Source organism: Salmo trutta, chromosome 35 (assembly GCF_901001165.1).
Source record: "Salmo trutta chromosome 35, fSalTru1.1, whole genome shotgun sequence".
Classification (NCBI taxonomy): domain Eukaryota; kingdom Metazoa; phylum Chordata; class Actinopteri; order Salmoniformes; family Salmonidae; genus Salmo; species Salmo trutta.
In genome coordinates this window covers 7,291,956-7,305,832 of record NC_042991.1, presented here as the reverse complement: position 1 = coordinate 7,305,832, position 13,877 = coordinate 7,291,956, and the positions used below count along the sequence as shown (strand labels likewise).

Below are 13,877 nucleotides of genomic sequence, written 5' to 3'. Positions count from 1 at the left end.
GATGTTATTTTAATGGATATTTTTTTTGCTTTTCTTTAAAAAAAACAAGGATATTTCTAAGTGACTCCAAACTTTTGAACGGTAGAGTACATGTTTCAAGCAGACCACCATATTCCTGTGCCCAAGAAAGCCAAGGTAACATGTTTAAATGACTATCACCCCGTAGTACTCACATCTGTAACCATGCAATGCTGGTCATGGCTCACATCAACACCATCATCCCAGACACCCAGGACCCACTCCAAATCGCATACCGTCCAAACAGATCCATTGATGAAACAATCTCTATTGCACTCCACACTGTACTTTCCCACTTCGACAAAAGGAGCACCTACGTGAGAATGCTGTTCATTAACTACAGCTCGGCGTTCAACACCATAGTGATGAGCTTCGAGGGCACTAAGCTAAGGTCCCTGGAACTGAACACGTCCTCTGATTCAGAGGGGTTTGGTTAAATATGGAAGAGACATTTCAGTTGTACAACTGACTAGGTATCCCCCTTTCCCTCTGCAACTGGATTCTGGACTTCCTGATGGGCCTCCCCCAGGTGGTGAAGGTAGGCAACACCACATTCACCACGCTGACACTCAACACAGGAGCCCCACACAGTCTTGTACAACTAACCATGTGGGGACACACAATTCAGTCCAATTCAAAATCCTATTCTTGCTAACCCGAAAACCTAACCTTAACCCTAGCTCCTAACCCTAATTTTTAACGCTAAACCCCCTAGAAATAGCATTTGACCTTGTGGGCCCCAACAAATGTCAATTTTTTTTGTTAGTTTACTTTTCTTGAGGGAAGTTCTGGTCCCCACAAGTATAGTTAAAACGAACACACACACGCTGCTGCTACTACTGTATATTATCTATCCTGAGGCCTTGTCACTTTACCCCTATCTATATGTACACTACATAGCTACAGTTGAAGTCGGAAGTTTACATACACTTAGGTTGGAGTCATTAAAACTCGTTTTTCAACCCCTCCACAAATTTCTTGTTAACAAACTATAGTTTTGGCAAGTCGGTTAGGAGATATACTTTGTGCATGACAAGTAATTTTTCCAACAATTGTTTACAAACAGATTATTTCACTGTATCACAATTCCAGTGGGTCAGAAGTTTACATACTAAGTTGACTGTGCCTTTAAACAGCTTGGAAAATTCCAGAAAATGATGCCATGGCTTTAGAAGCTTCTGTTAGGTTAATTGACATCATTTGAGTCAACTGGAGGTGCACCTGTGGATGTATTTCAAGGCCTACCTTCAAACTCAGTGCCTCTTTGCTTGACATCATGGGAAAATCAAAACAACTCAGCCAAGACCTCAGAAAAAAATTGTAGACCTCCACAAGTCTGGTTCATCCTTGGGAGCAATTTCCAAACGCCTGAAGGTACCACGTTCATCTGTCCAAACAATAGTACGCAAGTATAAACACCATGGGACCATGTAGCCGTCATACCGCTCAGGAAGGAGACGCCTTCTGTCTCCTAGAGATGAACGTACTTTGGTGCGAAAAGTGCAAATCAATCCCAGAACAGCAGCAAAGGACCTTGTGAAGATGCTGGAGGAAACAGGTACAAAAGTATCTATATCCACAGTAAAACGAGTCCTATATCGACATAACCTGAAAGGCCACTCAGCAAGGAAGAAGCCACAGCTCCAATACTGCCATAAAAAAGCCAGACTACGGTTTGAAACTGCACATGGGGACAAATATCGTACTTTTTGGAGAAATGTCCTCTGGTCTGATGAAACAAAAATAAAACTGTTTGGCCATAATGACCATTGTTACTTTTATTCTGACATGTCACATTCTTAAAATAAAGTGGTGATCCTAACTGACCTAAGACAGGGAATTTTTACTAGGATTAAATTGTCAGGAATTGTGAAACTGAGTTTAGATGTATTTGGCTAAGGTGTATGTAAACTTCCGACTTCAACTGTACCTCAATTACCTAGTACCCCTGCACATCGTTTGTATACTGCCATGTTATTTTGAATCATTATTCTTATTTACTGTGTATTTATTCCCATGTCCCTATTTTCATTCTTTATTTAAAAAATATATCTTATCTTTAACTGCATTGTTGGGAAAGGACCCGTAAGTAAGCATTTCACCTGTTGTCTACAAAGTATGTGACACATAAAATTTGATTGGATTATAGTCCTACTTAGTGGACTTGTGGTCGTAAACAGTTAGTACCAGCGACCTAAACATAACTATTTTGGTTTTTGGAAGAAATATTAGGGGCATATCAAGCTTTGGGTTCAACATCTGTCTCACTACATTAAATTTTCTTTCTTTATCTCATCTTCCAATGATATCAGTGCTTTGAGTAAATTATATTTACAAGTCAAGTGGAGACACTGCATATCTATAGATATACATACAGCTGAATCAGGAGTCTGTGTACTTCCATACTCAGATTCAAAGTGTATTTGGCCCTATGGGTTTCCCTCCCTCCCCCACCCCACAGTAGAGCAGCTCAAGTGGGTGTAACACCTCCAGACTCAGGTCACAGGCTGGTGGCTTGGGCCTGCTGCTGCAGCTGTGTGTGGTGAGCTGTGACGGGGGTCGCGGGTTCACTGTCCTTGGGCCCCTCCTCCACCCCCCGTGCGTACATCAGCACCAGAGTGACTGTGGCAAAGGTGACAGCGTTGACGGGAAACGCCCTGAGCAGGGTGGAGGTGAGACCTCTCGTGAACACTATGAGCCCCTCCCTCTTCACACTCTGCCGCACGCAGTCAGCGATGCTGCTGTACTGGTAGACTCCGCCCACCCCGTCCGCCTGGAGGCGGGACTTAATCACGTCCACAGGATAGGTGGACAGCCAGCAGGTGACCCCGGACATCCCACCGGCAAATAGCAGCTTGGGGATCATGTAACGGTCGCCGGGCTCGCAGCCGATGGAGCGGGTCAGGATGTCGTAGGTCAGGAAGTAGACTCCAAAGCAGGGGGTCTCTCGGATCAACGTGGTGACCATGCCGCGGTTCACGCCCAACAGCCCCTCCCGCTTGTAGATATGTGCTAGACAGTCCAGGGAATTCTTGTACAGCTTCCTCTTGGACTTCTTCTCCCCAGTGCCTTAGTAACACAGTAGAAAAATAAAGTTTAGTAGGTGAAGATTTCATGAACAAGTATTTGACCTGTTTTGGCATTCATAAACAGGTAACTGCCAAAATAAAGGAAACACCAACAAACTGTTTTAATAGAGCATTGGGCCAGCATGAGCGAGAACTGATTCAATCCAACTGGGTATAGACTCTACAAGTTTCTGGAACTCAATTGGAGGGATGCTAAATTCCATAATTTGGAGTTTTGTTGATGGTGGTGGAAAACATTCTCAGGCACCCCTCCAGAATCTCCCATATGTGTTCAATTGGGTTGAGATCTGGTGACTGAGACGGCCACGGCATATGGTTTACATTGTTTTCATGCTCATTAACCCATTCAGTGACCACAAGTCTAGCCGATCTTCAGCATCCAAAAGAAGAAGGAATAATTTATCATCCTCCCTTTTATAATCAAATGATGCCGCCTCCTATGGAAACCCCCCTCAGTGCTAACCATTCTCTACCCTCAAACAGTTTTGAAGCGATCAACCGCGATTAAAACTCCAGCCACACTCAACCATCTCCCACTAATTTTAAAAGGGTCAAATGTGGTTCCAACATGCCAAAAAAAAACACTGAACATAGACAACAAGCAAATGTCAACTTCAGGTAATATGACACTTTCAATTTCACAGGCACACCAATTCTGATCTTTAGTGAAGAAAAAAAAAAAACACAATTGGGCTGCCTGTGTAAATGCAGTGTTAGTTCAGTATAAAAAGTCAGGAAGCAGTGTAGCTCGCGACGCACACTGGTTCAGCTCGCCTTCACGCTCTTGCGCTCTTCTTTAGCCTTTACAGTTTAACAAAGATCGTGTAGCAAAAGACGGAGATGATTATGATACCAAGACAGCATCTCCCTTCCTCTGCCCATCTTGTATGGTCAGAAGACCACCTTCACCAGAGGCCTCTTCTTACAGCTCCTCCAAATGTCTTCCAGAACTCCTTCTCACCATCTTTAGCCTCCATCTGCCCAGAGTGGTACCTTAGGTGATGACCTGGTGTCACCCTAGCCATACAAATGTGCACAATGGATGACCATTTTCTCCTTCAGACTGTTTTTAAGCTGTCAGAGAGCATGGTAGTAGTCTTTTTTCCTAGTGCGTAAAAGCTCTGTGTTATGGTGATACCTTGCATCTGTATGTGTATCTGGGCCAGTAAAGCACTTTATTCAGGTGATACACTCATGCAGATACAAGGTACAGTATCTTGGCCAGCTCCACGGGGCAGCAGTTGACACACTGGATGGCCCCGGGTGAAAACCCGACCAGGAACTGGTTCATAGGGGTGTCATGGAATGCCAATATACGCATTCCAAACACTATGTTGTTGATGAAGGTTCGGCCCATCATGGGAGAGCCGATGCTTTTGTACTGCCCAAACAGCTGTCTCATTGTCCAGGTAGTAGTAAGGTTGAGGAGTTGCCAAGCAGTCGCATCATGGTGGCACTGATATAGCGATAGAGGACTCTAGTGCCCAAAAGCCAGTTTTAGCATGGACAGTGCCATTGACGACTTTCGCCACTGAAGTAGTCAACTTGGTATGACTTCCTATGGGTTAAGGAAGGATCACGAGTCCATCCAGGTCATCCAAAGGGAAAAGACAATGAATTATACTCGTGAGCAAACATTCCAGAACTGCAAGTGGCAGTAAATCACCAGCCTTGGTTTTAAACCTGTTCAAAATCAAATCAATGCTGCAGTTCAAAGTAAAGGAGTGGGGCTACCATGTCTATCAACCATTAGTTTGTTACAAAAATATCTGTCTCCATCTTTTAAGTTTTCTATTTTCAAGCTCATCTTTGTAACAGCAAACCTAAACACACAAGATAAGAGACTCAAACATTGAGGACACCAAAACAAATTGAGATTGAAAAATGTTCCTTCCACTTTTTAAATGATCTATCAGACATAACTAGTACATATTGCATCTTGCCACAAAGCTAGAGTCCAATTTATTTGCAATTGCTAGTTGTTAACTTTAGCCTCGGTTGAGTCTAGGACTGAAGGAGTATGAGAATATTAAAATGAATACAATAAAACATTATGGTTACATAAACACATGACATGAGACAGTATATAAAAGAGGTTGAAATGAGCGCTGGAAAGTCTGATTGGCATACTGAATTCCACTCAATATTTCTTTCCCCCATTACTCCACAACCACAATTCAGGAGACTGCAGGACAGCAGCATTACAAGGGTTGTGGCTGTTTTATCCAAGCAGCAAACAACCCCTAACCAACCAGAATATTGTTACATTCAACAATTCAGTACGATGTCATAGTGGATACCGGTATGTTAGAGACAGTCATTATGATGTCATAGTGGATACCGGTATGTTAGAGACAGTCATTATGATGTCATAGTGGATACCAGTATGTTAGAGACAGTCATTATGATGTCATAGTGGATACCGGTATGTTAGAGACAGTCATTATGATGTCATAGTGGATACCAGTATGTTAGAGACAGTCATTATGATGTCATAGTGGATACTGGTATGTTAGAGACAGTCATTATGATGTCATAGTGGATACCAGTATGTTAGAGACAGTCATTATGATGTCATAGTGGCTCTTTAAGAGAATGTCATTATGTCATTGCGGCCATTTTAGGGAAAGGGAATATGTAGTCAGCTGCACAACAATGCATTCAACCAAAATGTGTCTTCCGCATTTAACCCAAATGAATCAGAGGTGCGGGGAATGTCATTATGTCGTAGTGGCCAGAGAGATGCGGCTAATGCCATTATGTCATAGTGGCAGTTTTAGAGCCTTCCGTTATGTCATAAACCAGGTTTCCATGCACGTCCTGTTGAAAAACAAATTATAGTGGGACTAAGTGCAAACCAGATGGGATGGCGTATCGCTGCAGAATGCTGTGGTAGCCATGCTGGTTAAGTGCGCCTTGACTTCTAAATAAATCAGTGTTACCAGCAAAGCACCCCCCACAAAATCATACCTCCTCCTCCATGCTTCACGGTGGGAACCACACATGCGGAGGGCATCTGTTCACCTACTCTGCGTCGCACAAAAGCATGGCAGTTGGAACCAAAAATCTCAAATTTGGCCTCATCAGACCAAAGGACAGATTTCCACCGGTCTAATGTCCATTGCTCACGTTTCTTGGCCCAAGCAAGTCTCTTCTTATTATTGGTGTTCTTTAGTGGTTTCTTTGCAGCAAATTGACCATAAAGGGCTGATTCACACAGTCACCTCGGAACAGTTGATGCAATCTGAGGTGCAGCTAATGAACTCATCCTCTGCAGCAAAAGTAACTCTGGGTCTTCCTTTCCTGTGGCGGTCCTCATGAAAGCCAGTTTACCCATAGCACTTGATGGTTTTTGCACTGCACTTGAAGAAACTTTCAAAGACCTCTGAATTTTCCAGATTGACTGACCTTCATGTCTTAAAGTAATGATGGACTGTCGTTTCTCTTTGCTTATTTGAGCTGTTCTTGCCATAATATGGACTTGGTCTTTTACCAAATAGGGCTATCTTCTGTATACCACCCTTACCTTGTCACAACACAACGGATTGGCTCAAATGCATTAAAAAGGAAAGAAATTCCACAAATGTACTTTTAACAAGGCACACTTGTTAATTGAAATGCATTCCAGGTGACTACCTCATGAAGCTGGTTGAGAGAATGCAAAGAGTGTGCAAAGCTATCATCAAGGCAAAGGGTGGCTACTTTGAAGAATCTAAAATAACATTTTGATTACTACATGATTCCATGTGTTATTTCATAGCGAAGACAACTATTATTCTACAATGTAGAAAATTGTAAAAATAAAGAAAAACCCTTGAATGAGTTGGTGTCCAAACTTGTGACAGGTACTGTATATAGCCTACTATATGAATACCCTCACAAGAACTTACAAATGTTACCATCCTACATATAGGAGAGAGATCTGCCAAAATGTGGAAATACTACTCAGTTGCTCACAAACCAGTAACAAAATATATCAACGCCCATTACAAATCCTCTAATGGCCAGGAGTTAACAGTAACAGATATACTAAAGAATACAGGATGAGGAGAGCCAATGGCTTATCAGTCCAAGTGAACAATTAGATTAGTTAACAGCAACGATAGTAGCATTCAGGCTCAACTAATAATAACAACATTCTGATACTGAGCAAACATACATGAAACTAACATTACAAACAAAAATCCTCACTCTAGTATTTGCGATATTTATAGAGTAAAGTAAAATTAAGCTCACATTTACACACAAGTAAAACACCATACTGCACATTATTCAGTAAAACACAAAAAACAAAACACATGACATTATTGCCAACTATAACAGTGATTAACACTTGTGTTCATGGTGGGATGGAGTATTGGCCAATAAGAAAGAGTTCCAAACATCTCTGCCAATAACAGCTAGTTTTCAGTTCTCTCCTCTCCACTCCCAGAAAGTCCTAGCTAAATGCTTGCTGGAGAAATTGCTCTTAGCTAAGAAGCTATTTTTGTTTGTTTTAAATGAAAATGGTAAAAAATAATCACAGTAAGGTACTTTCATTGTTACCCAGAAATGATTTGATATTGAGATCAAAACAGCTGCATTGGACCTTTAAGCAGTTGGAGAGAATGGTAGTTGTCGCCACTCTTTCTATGTAAAAGCCCATTATTTTGGTAATCCCTACCTTGCATCTGCATGCGTGTCTTGGCCAACTCCATAGGGCAGCAGATGACACACTGTATTGCCCCAGCTGCGGCCCCAGCCAGGAACTGGTTCATAGGGGTGTCATGGCCCAGGTAACGCATGGTGTTGCCCTGCACTCCAAACACTATGGCATTGACAAAGGTTAAGCCCATCATGGGGGAGCCGATGCCTTTGTACAGCCCAAACATCTGGGTAGGGAGGGGGAAAGGGGTGGGAAGGCGAAAGGGAAGGGGAGATGGAGGGTGAAGGATGGTGAGATGGGGCAGGTAGAGACATAGAAAAGTAAAAGTAGAGACATTAGAAAAAGACTGTTCAAGGCTATGGACTCTTATGTAGCATGAAAAGGGAGCCACATAATTCTAAATACATAAAATATGGGATTCAAACTGATGCAGACAATTATATTGAAGCAGATAATGTATTATTATTTTTTTTTAATTACACCTGTTATAAGCCATCTATAAGAGAAAACAAACCAAAGTACTTACTCCCCAATACCCCTACCAATACTCCTAACAATACCCCTTACCAGTGCCTCTTCTATTCCACCCCTCTGAGTATTTCAGCTGGCCCATAGCAATGGCATCCCACTCAGTCACAAGACCAGACCGGTTCATCTGACAGGCAGGTTCAGGATCAGCCCCCAGGACACACTGCTCTCAATAACACCACAACAAATGCCAAAACATCTTTAGGCCAAGAGACCCAATGAGCCATAACCTCTGAATAACTCAAGTAGAGCATACCTCAATGTGCTTGTGCTGATAGGAGAGTGTCCAAAGTGTCAAACAAAACTGTTACAATCTACCAAATAACTTGACATGGGTGATAATCACCTATTGAAATATAAAATCGGAGACAGTTTCCACTAAATGATAAAGATGTATGTAGGACTTACTGACTCCTGCCGTACGATGGACTGGAAACAGTGGTAGGTCCCGCGGTAAAGAGGCTTGTCCACATTCTGGACCTGTAGTCTCACCTGCAATACAAACACAGGTTTGTGTCAAAGGTAAAATAGAACCTGGATGGCCAATCAGCATCCCTCCTGAACCAACAAACAATTTCTGATAACGCTATCAAATCATAGGAACAAAAGGGAGGGAATACGGAGTATGATGCCATTACACACAAATATATGTACTGCAATGAAGTGTACAAACATGTTTTTTTCTGACACAACTTGGTGAACCACATTAAGTCAGACATGTTGATAGGGGATGGGGAAGGGTCCTATTCTTGTTGTGGTTCAACAAAACCAAGACAGTCAAAGTGAGACAGACGGGTGGATGGCTTGACCTTTGCTGTACTTACTACAGTGTACTGTTGTGAAGAAGTATCTACTAACACTGTAAGACTTTTTCTGTGAAATGAAGAAAGTCCCTGTTACAGGTAACAAGAAAATCTCCCACAATTATTAAGCCTATGTAAGCTAAGGATGTGTACAAAATCAGCAACATACATACAAATAGCATCTGTTATAGTGTAGAGATCACCCCTTTACCCTTACCATACCGTATTGCTGCTTTTGTGGTTGGTCTGAGATAAGCAGCAACTCTATTGAACTTTGACTGCAAGCTTTATTTGCATAGAAGGAGAAAAAAAAGAAAAAGAAAACATACCTTAACCGTGTCAAAAGGGTGTCCTACTAAGACTCCGGCAGCACCTGAAGAGAAGAACGAGAGAGCCATTATAGACAGGATAGCCTAAAGCCAACGCTATACTTACTATACTATTCAGACAGTTTGAGAAGTTGTATTCTGGTAGGGGGAATAAATCTAAACTACAGATTTTTGACATGCCTTACAGAAACCAAATAAATAGCTGTGTCCGCTATTCAGATCACAAGGTCAGAGATTGAAAACATATACCTTTCATGTTGGCTATCACCTCACATAGAGGATGTCACATCAGAGTGCCAAAATACAAACTGCAATTCTTCTGAGAAGGAAATGTAAACCCTGTCGCCATTAACAACAACCTGCAACCGTCAACAAATAGCAGACCTGGGTTCAAATAGTATTTGAAATCTGCTTTCCGAGCCAGATGGGCAGGATTAGCAGTTGAGACGATTATATTGGTCAATTATTAAGCCAGACAGGCTAAATTAGGCACCAGTAAAGTATTTGAAATGAATTCAAATAGTATCTGAACCCAGGTCTGAGACAGTGACGCTATATGGATCTAGAAAGTGCTGACTAATAACTGGCAAGGCCACTGGGGAGAGCGTGACTCTTCAGGAATAGTCCGGATGACTGCTCTACAAGTTAGCCTACATAACAGGTGTTTAGGAGTCCCCAATCCTACCCTTGTTCCGATACCAGTTTGAGACCTCTCACTACTGACTCTGGTATTTTGGTGCAACCTTACCTAATACAAGCACTCTCCTCCCCAGGCCTTGATATAGGCCTACAGAGTTTGGCAGGGCTGAACAATAACGTTCCTAAACAATAACATTCTGAAATGAAATGTCTTGTGGACCAGCGTGGCCCCATGAGAAAGCCACAACCCAAACAGTTTGCAGAGCTCTGGTTACTGGCCATCTCTCCATCTGTCTGTGCCTCTCTGGACTGGCTACAACAGCTAGGCTAATGCTAACTAAGCAGCAACTGCTGTGTCACAGTGGGAGGCCTGGGCCCAGCCAGCCAATAAGAGCCAGGTTACTGGCCACTTCTGTAAACCAGTTCAAAAAAACAGCAGTAGGCATATGTTGGTTACAAGGGGATCACAAGTCAACACACTGACCTCAGCGAAACTACAACCATGATTTGTGTCTTTGTGAACAGGCAGGCAAGGGACAATTATGGTAATATTTTGTAATACCTTAGGTATTAATACCACAGTATCTACAGTGGAACAAACTACCAGTACCTGGGAAGTTTGCAAAGTTTAGCTATTTTTTTCTTTTCTTTCACTTTTTGTTTCTACTTAGAATTTGCAGTGGTACAGTATTATGCAAAGGTCTGTGTCTTCCTGGTACAAGGTAACAAAGTAAGTTATTCCTTTCCCTATCAGGGCTCTATGCTGACCTTTTTTTACGAGGAGCATGTGTGCGCCTAAGTTGAAAAATGTAGGCGCACACAAAGAAATTTAGGAGCACAACAAAATATTTTTTCTAGGTTTGCTGGTGCTACTAAATAAATAAAAAATCCAGGTTGCGCAGCAAAATATTTAGGCGCATATGCGAGTAAAATGGTCACACTAATAGGCCAACACTTTCATGTAATACTAAAGTTTCCCTCTGAGTTGAGTCAGGCTTTTCCTGGCATTCCACTCACGTTGAGCATGTGGGTCCCTCCCCTATGGGTTCACAAGTACACCAAGCCACTCCACAGCAGATTCGAGACAGTGGGAGGGAGAGTGTGATTGGTCTGTGAAGAGGAGTGTGTGTGGATGCCTCTCCTTTTTACAGTAGATCTCTCTTAAATTTGTCTGTTGCTGGAGCAGTAACTGAAACCACAGATGTGTCATTCATCATAAATCCTTTCACCAGGGAAGAAATATACTTTTTGCTTTCAACAACATAAACGTGGTCTTCCTGGTGAGCAGGGCCATCCACTTATTTTATGATCTGACCACCTATAAAATAATCTAATTTAAAAGAATAGTACCAAGGCTACATTGAAGACCACTGGAATCAGATACCCGAATAAGGGCTAACTATGAAATACCCATAACCCAACATACTCAGCTTTTCTGACATAGCATAAGGAGCTACTTTGTTCTGACACCAGATAGCAGACTCGACATGACTTGCACCAACCTGACTTCCAAATATATCTACAATACAACAATTGTCATGCCTGCCAACTACTCACAGACTGGTACCCAGACTAACTGGAGCCTACATTCGTTTTAGCTAAAATTCAACATCAAATGACAGGAGTGGAATGTAATAGCTGAACAGGAATGGCAAGCAGGCTAGGGTACAATATCTTCAGGTTTTACATTGATATTGTTAGCTATTTCAGTTATGCTGTTCAGTGATTGACTTGGGAAGGAGCTCACTGGAGCTGTGTACCTAAAATGTTATGCTGCTTGAGCTCCTGTTCCTCTTATAGAATATGATTCGCTCAAAAGTATTGTGGCGCTCCTGCACCTAAATATAAACCGTACCAGCACCCAAAATGAGTACTGACACCTAGTTCAGTGCAAGTCACGCACTGATGATGTTACAATAAGACACGGAGTGATTGTTTTCAATGCATTGTCTGAATAGTTCCAGACAGCTATAATGACGTCACGTGTTTTCCATTGCTAGATAGAATTTGGATAATGTTCCTAGGCTTGTGTGCCGACTTCCGCCATGAACAGAAGTGTGGTTGATATCACGGAATCGGATTGCGTCACACAATGCTCGTAAGCCGGGTGAGGTGAACAAGTCGAGAGTTTCACAATGTCAACATTGTCTAAGCTACAGTAATGTAATGAAACAGCAGAGAGCAGGTTTCGAACCCTCGACCTTCAAGCCCGAAGTCCGGCGCGCTATCGACTGTGCCGCAAATGCATGCTCGAGCGGCAGAGTCGATTTCCGCGCTTATAAACCCAGGGTCGTTACAGTATGTAAGAATTCATTTCTCAAATAGCACTTTCGGTTTTAGGCCAAGTATATGTGTGATTGGTAGGTGTTATGATGGCTAGATGACGGGTGGGTATAATTTGTGAAACGTTCCAACAGGAATATGTTCCAAAAACTTCGTAAATAACAAGGTTGCCAAAAAACAACGCATACAAAGTTGTAGAGCGGCAGAATAAAATACCGGGTAGTGAGTGTTCTATTTCATTGCGTTTTTCACTCATCACGTTTATTCCGAAAAATGTCTGTCCTCACTCTGGTTGCCTATGGACAAACATTAAGAATAAGGTACGTGGTGAGATGATGCCTATTCGGCAGCTAGTTATCTAGGTTTGTATGCGTTGCTACTTTGTATGCGTTGTTGGTTGGCAACCTTTTACTTTACGTTTTTTGGAACAGATTCCTGTTGGGACGTTCCACAAATTATACCCACCCCTAGATGACATAGTTACAGTAAGGCGACAGCTGTTGGCGCAGTGCCTAGCGGGTGTGGGTATGGCTACAGACATCACTTATCGACTAAACTCGTTCATGGGGTTGAGTTTAATCGGCTACTTTACCCACTATCCAGACAGACATGGAATGTGTTAGTTAGTCTTCCAACATTGGCTGCAGTACTAGTAGTTAGCTAGAAAGCGATGTGTGTTTCAAATCAGACTTACCTCCAATGCAGCCAGCAAGAAAGTCCATCACCAGTCTTCAGCACAAGTTTGCGATTCAGGGTGCAGTGATCTGTCAAGTAACTATTATTAGCTACTTTTTGACACAGACACAGCTTGATACAACTAGCGCGGGAAGCCAGCTAACTACTGTAGCTAGTCAGCTAGCTACGTCGCTTACCACCTAGCTAGTTATACTGTAGCTGGCTAAAGTCAAGATTTTGTCTAGTCCTAGTTAGGCAAATGTGATATAAACTTGCTAATATATATATATGTGTGTGTGTGGAGATATCTACGGCCGTTAGAATAGGAGTTAGCTAGCTACACGACTTCAATGAGATGTCCTAGCTGTCTGACCAACGTTTTTGACAGATGTCATTGAAGGTGTTTACCACCTTGGACATTTTAAATACACCGATGACGTTGCAAAGCGTTTCTTTTGGCGGAAGCAAGCGGGAAAAACGGGGCGGGGCATACCTGCATTTGTCCTATGGATATTCTAGTTTTTCTATGTTTGCTTCCGTTTGGTTATTCAATGGTAAACGGTATCCGTAATGAATACACCCGTACTTCGGGTTAACGTCGTATCCAATCACATTACAGTCCCGAAGCCGCAATCCCTCTTTTTTGATTTTTACCACAAACGCGTATTGGTTGTGCACGAAAATACTAGTAATGGGAAATCAGGCTCTTTTTACTGACTCGGATCTTTTCGACTCATTTAAGTAAGTAATGACCAGGGCACGCAGGACGCCATACATGTACCAGCGAACGATGAACGTAAAACTCGTGAGTCATGATTCTACGAGCCTTTCGTTCACCATAGAAGGCTTATTGGAGCTATCATTTGTG

General features: G+C 42.4%; 1 protein-coding gene across 3 annotated transcripts; it reads right to left on the bottom strand.

The window, feature by feature from the left end:
- Nucleotides 1-2,304: 2,304 nt before the first annotated feature.
- LOC115174528 (mitochondrial basic amino acids transporter) lies at nt 2,305-13,449 on the bottom strand. Of its 3 annotated transcripts, none has more exons than XM_029733137.1 (5): nt 13,029-13,449; nt 9,413-9,456; nt 8,689-8,772; nt 7,771-7,978; nt 2,305-3,087 (listed from the first exon to the last, which is right to left on the bottom strand). In XM_029733137.1, exons 1-5 carry the CDS (start codon nt 13,054-13,056, stop codon nt 2,519-2,521), a joined length of 933 nt encoding a protein of 310 aa, XP_029588997.1. In that variant the 5' UTR covers nt 13,057-13,449; the 3' UTR covers nt 2,305-2,518. The 3 variants fall into 3 exon arrangements, with proteins under 3 accessions (XP_029588997.1, XP_029588998.1, XP_029588999.1); XM_029733138.1 differs by lacking the exon at nt 13,029-13,449 and adding an exon at nt 9,662-9,760; XM_029733139.1 differs by lacking the exon at nt 13,029-13,449 and adding an exon at nt 9,105-9,153.
- Nucleotides 13,450-13,877: the final 428 nt, after the last annotated feature.

Coding starts and splice junctions, on each gene's coding strand:
- LOC115174528 (XM_029733137.1), bottom strand. CDS start 13,056: ATGGACTTTCTTGCTGGCTGCATTGGAG. Junction 7,979..8,688: donor CCATCGTACGGCAGGAGTCA/GTAAGTCCTACA, acceptor CTCCCTACCCAG/ATGTTTGGGCTGTACAAAGG. Junction 3,088..7,770: donor GACACGCATGCAGATGCAAG/GTAGGGATTACC, acceptor TGTGTTACTAAG/GCACTGGGGAGAAGAAGTCC.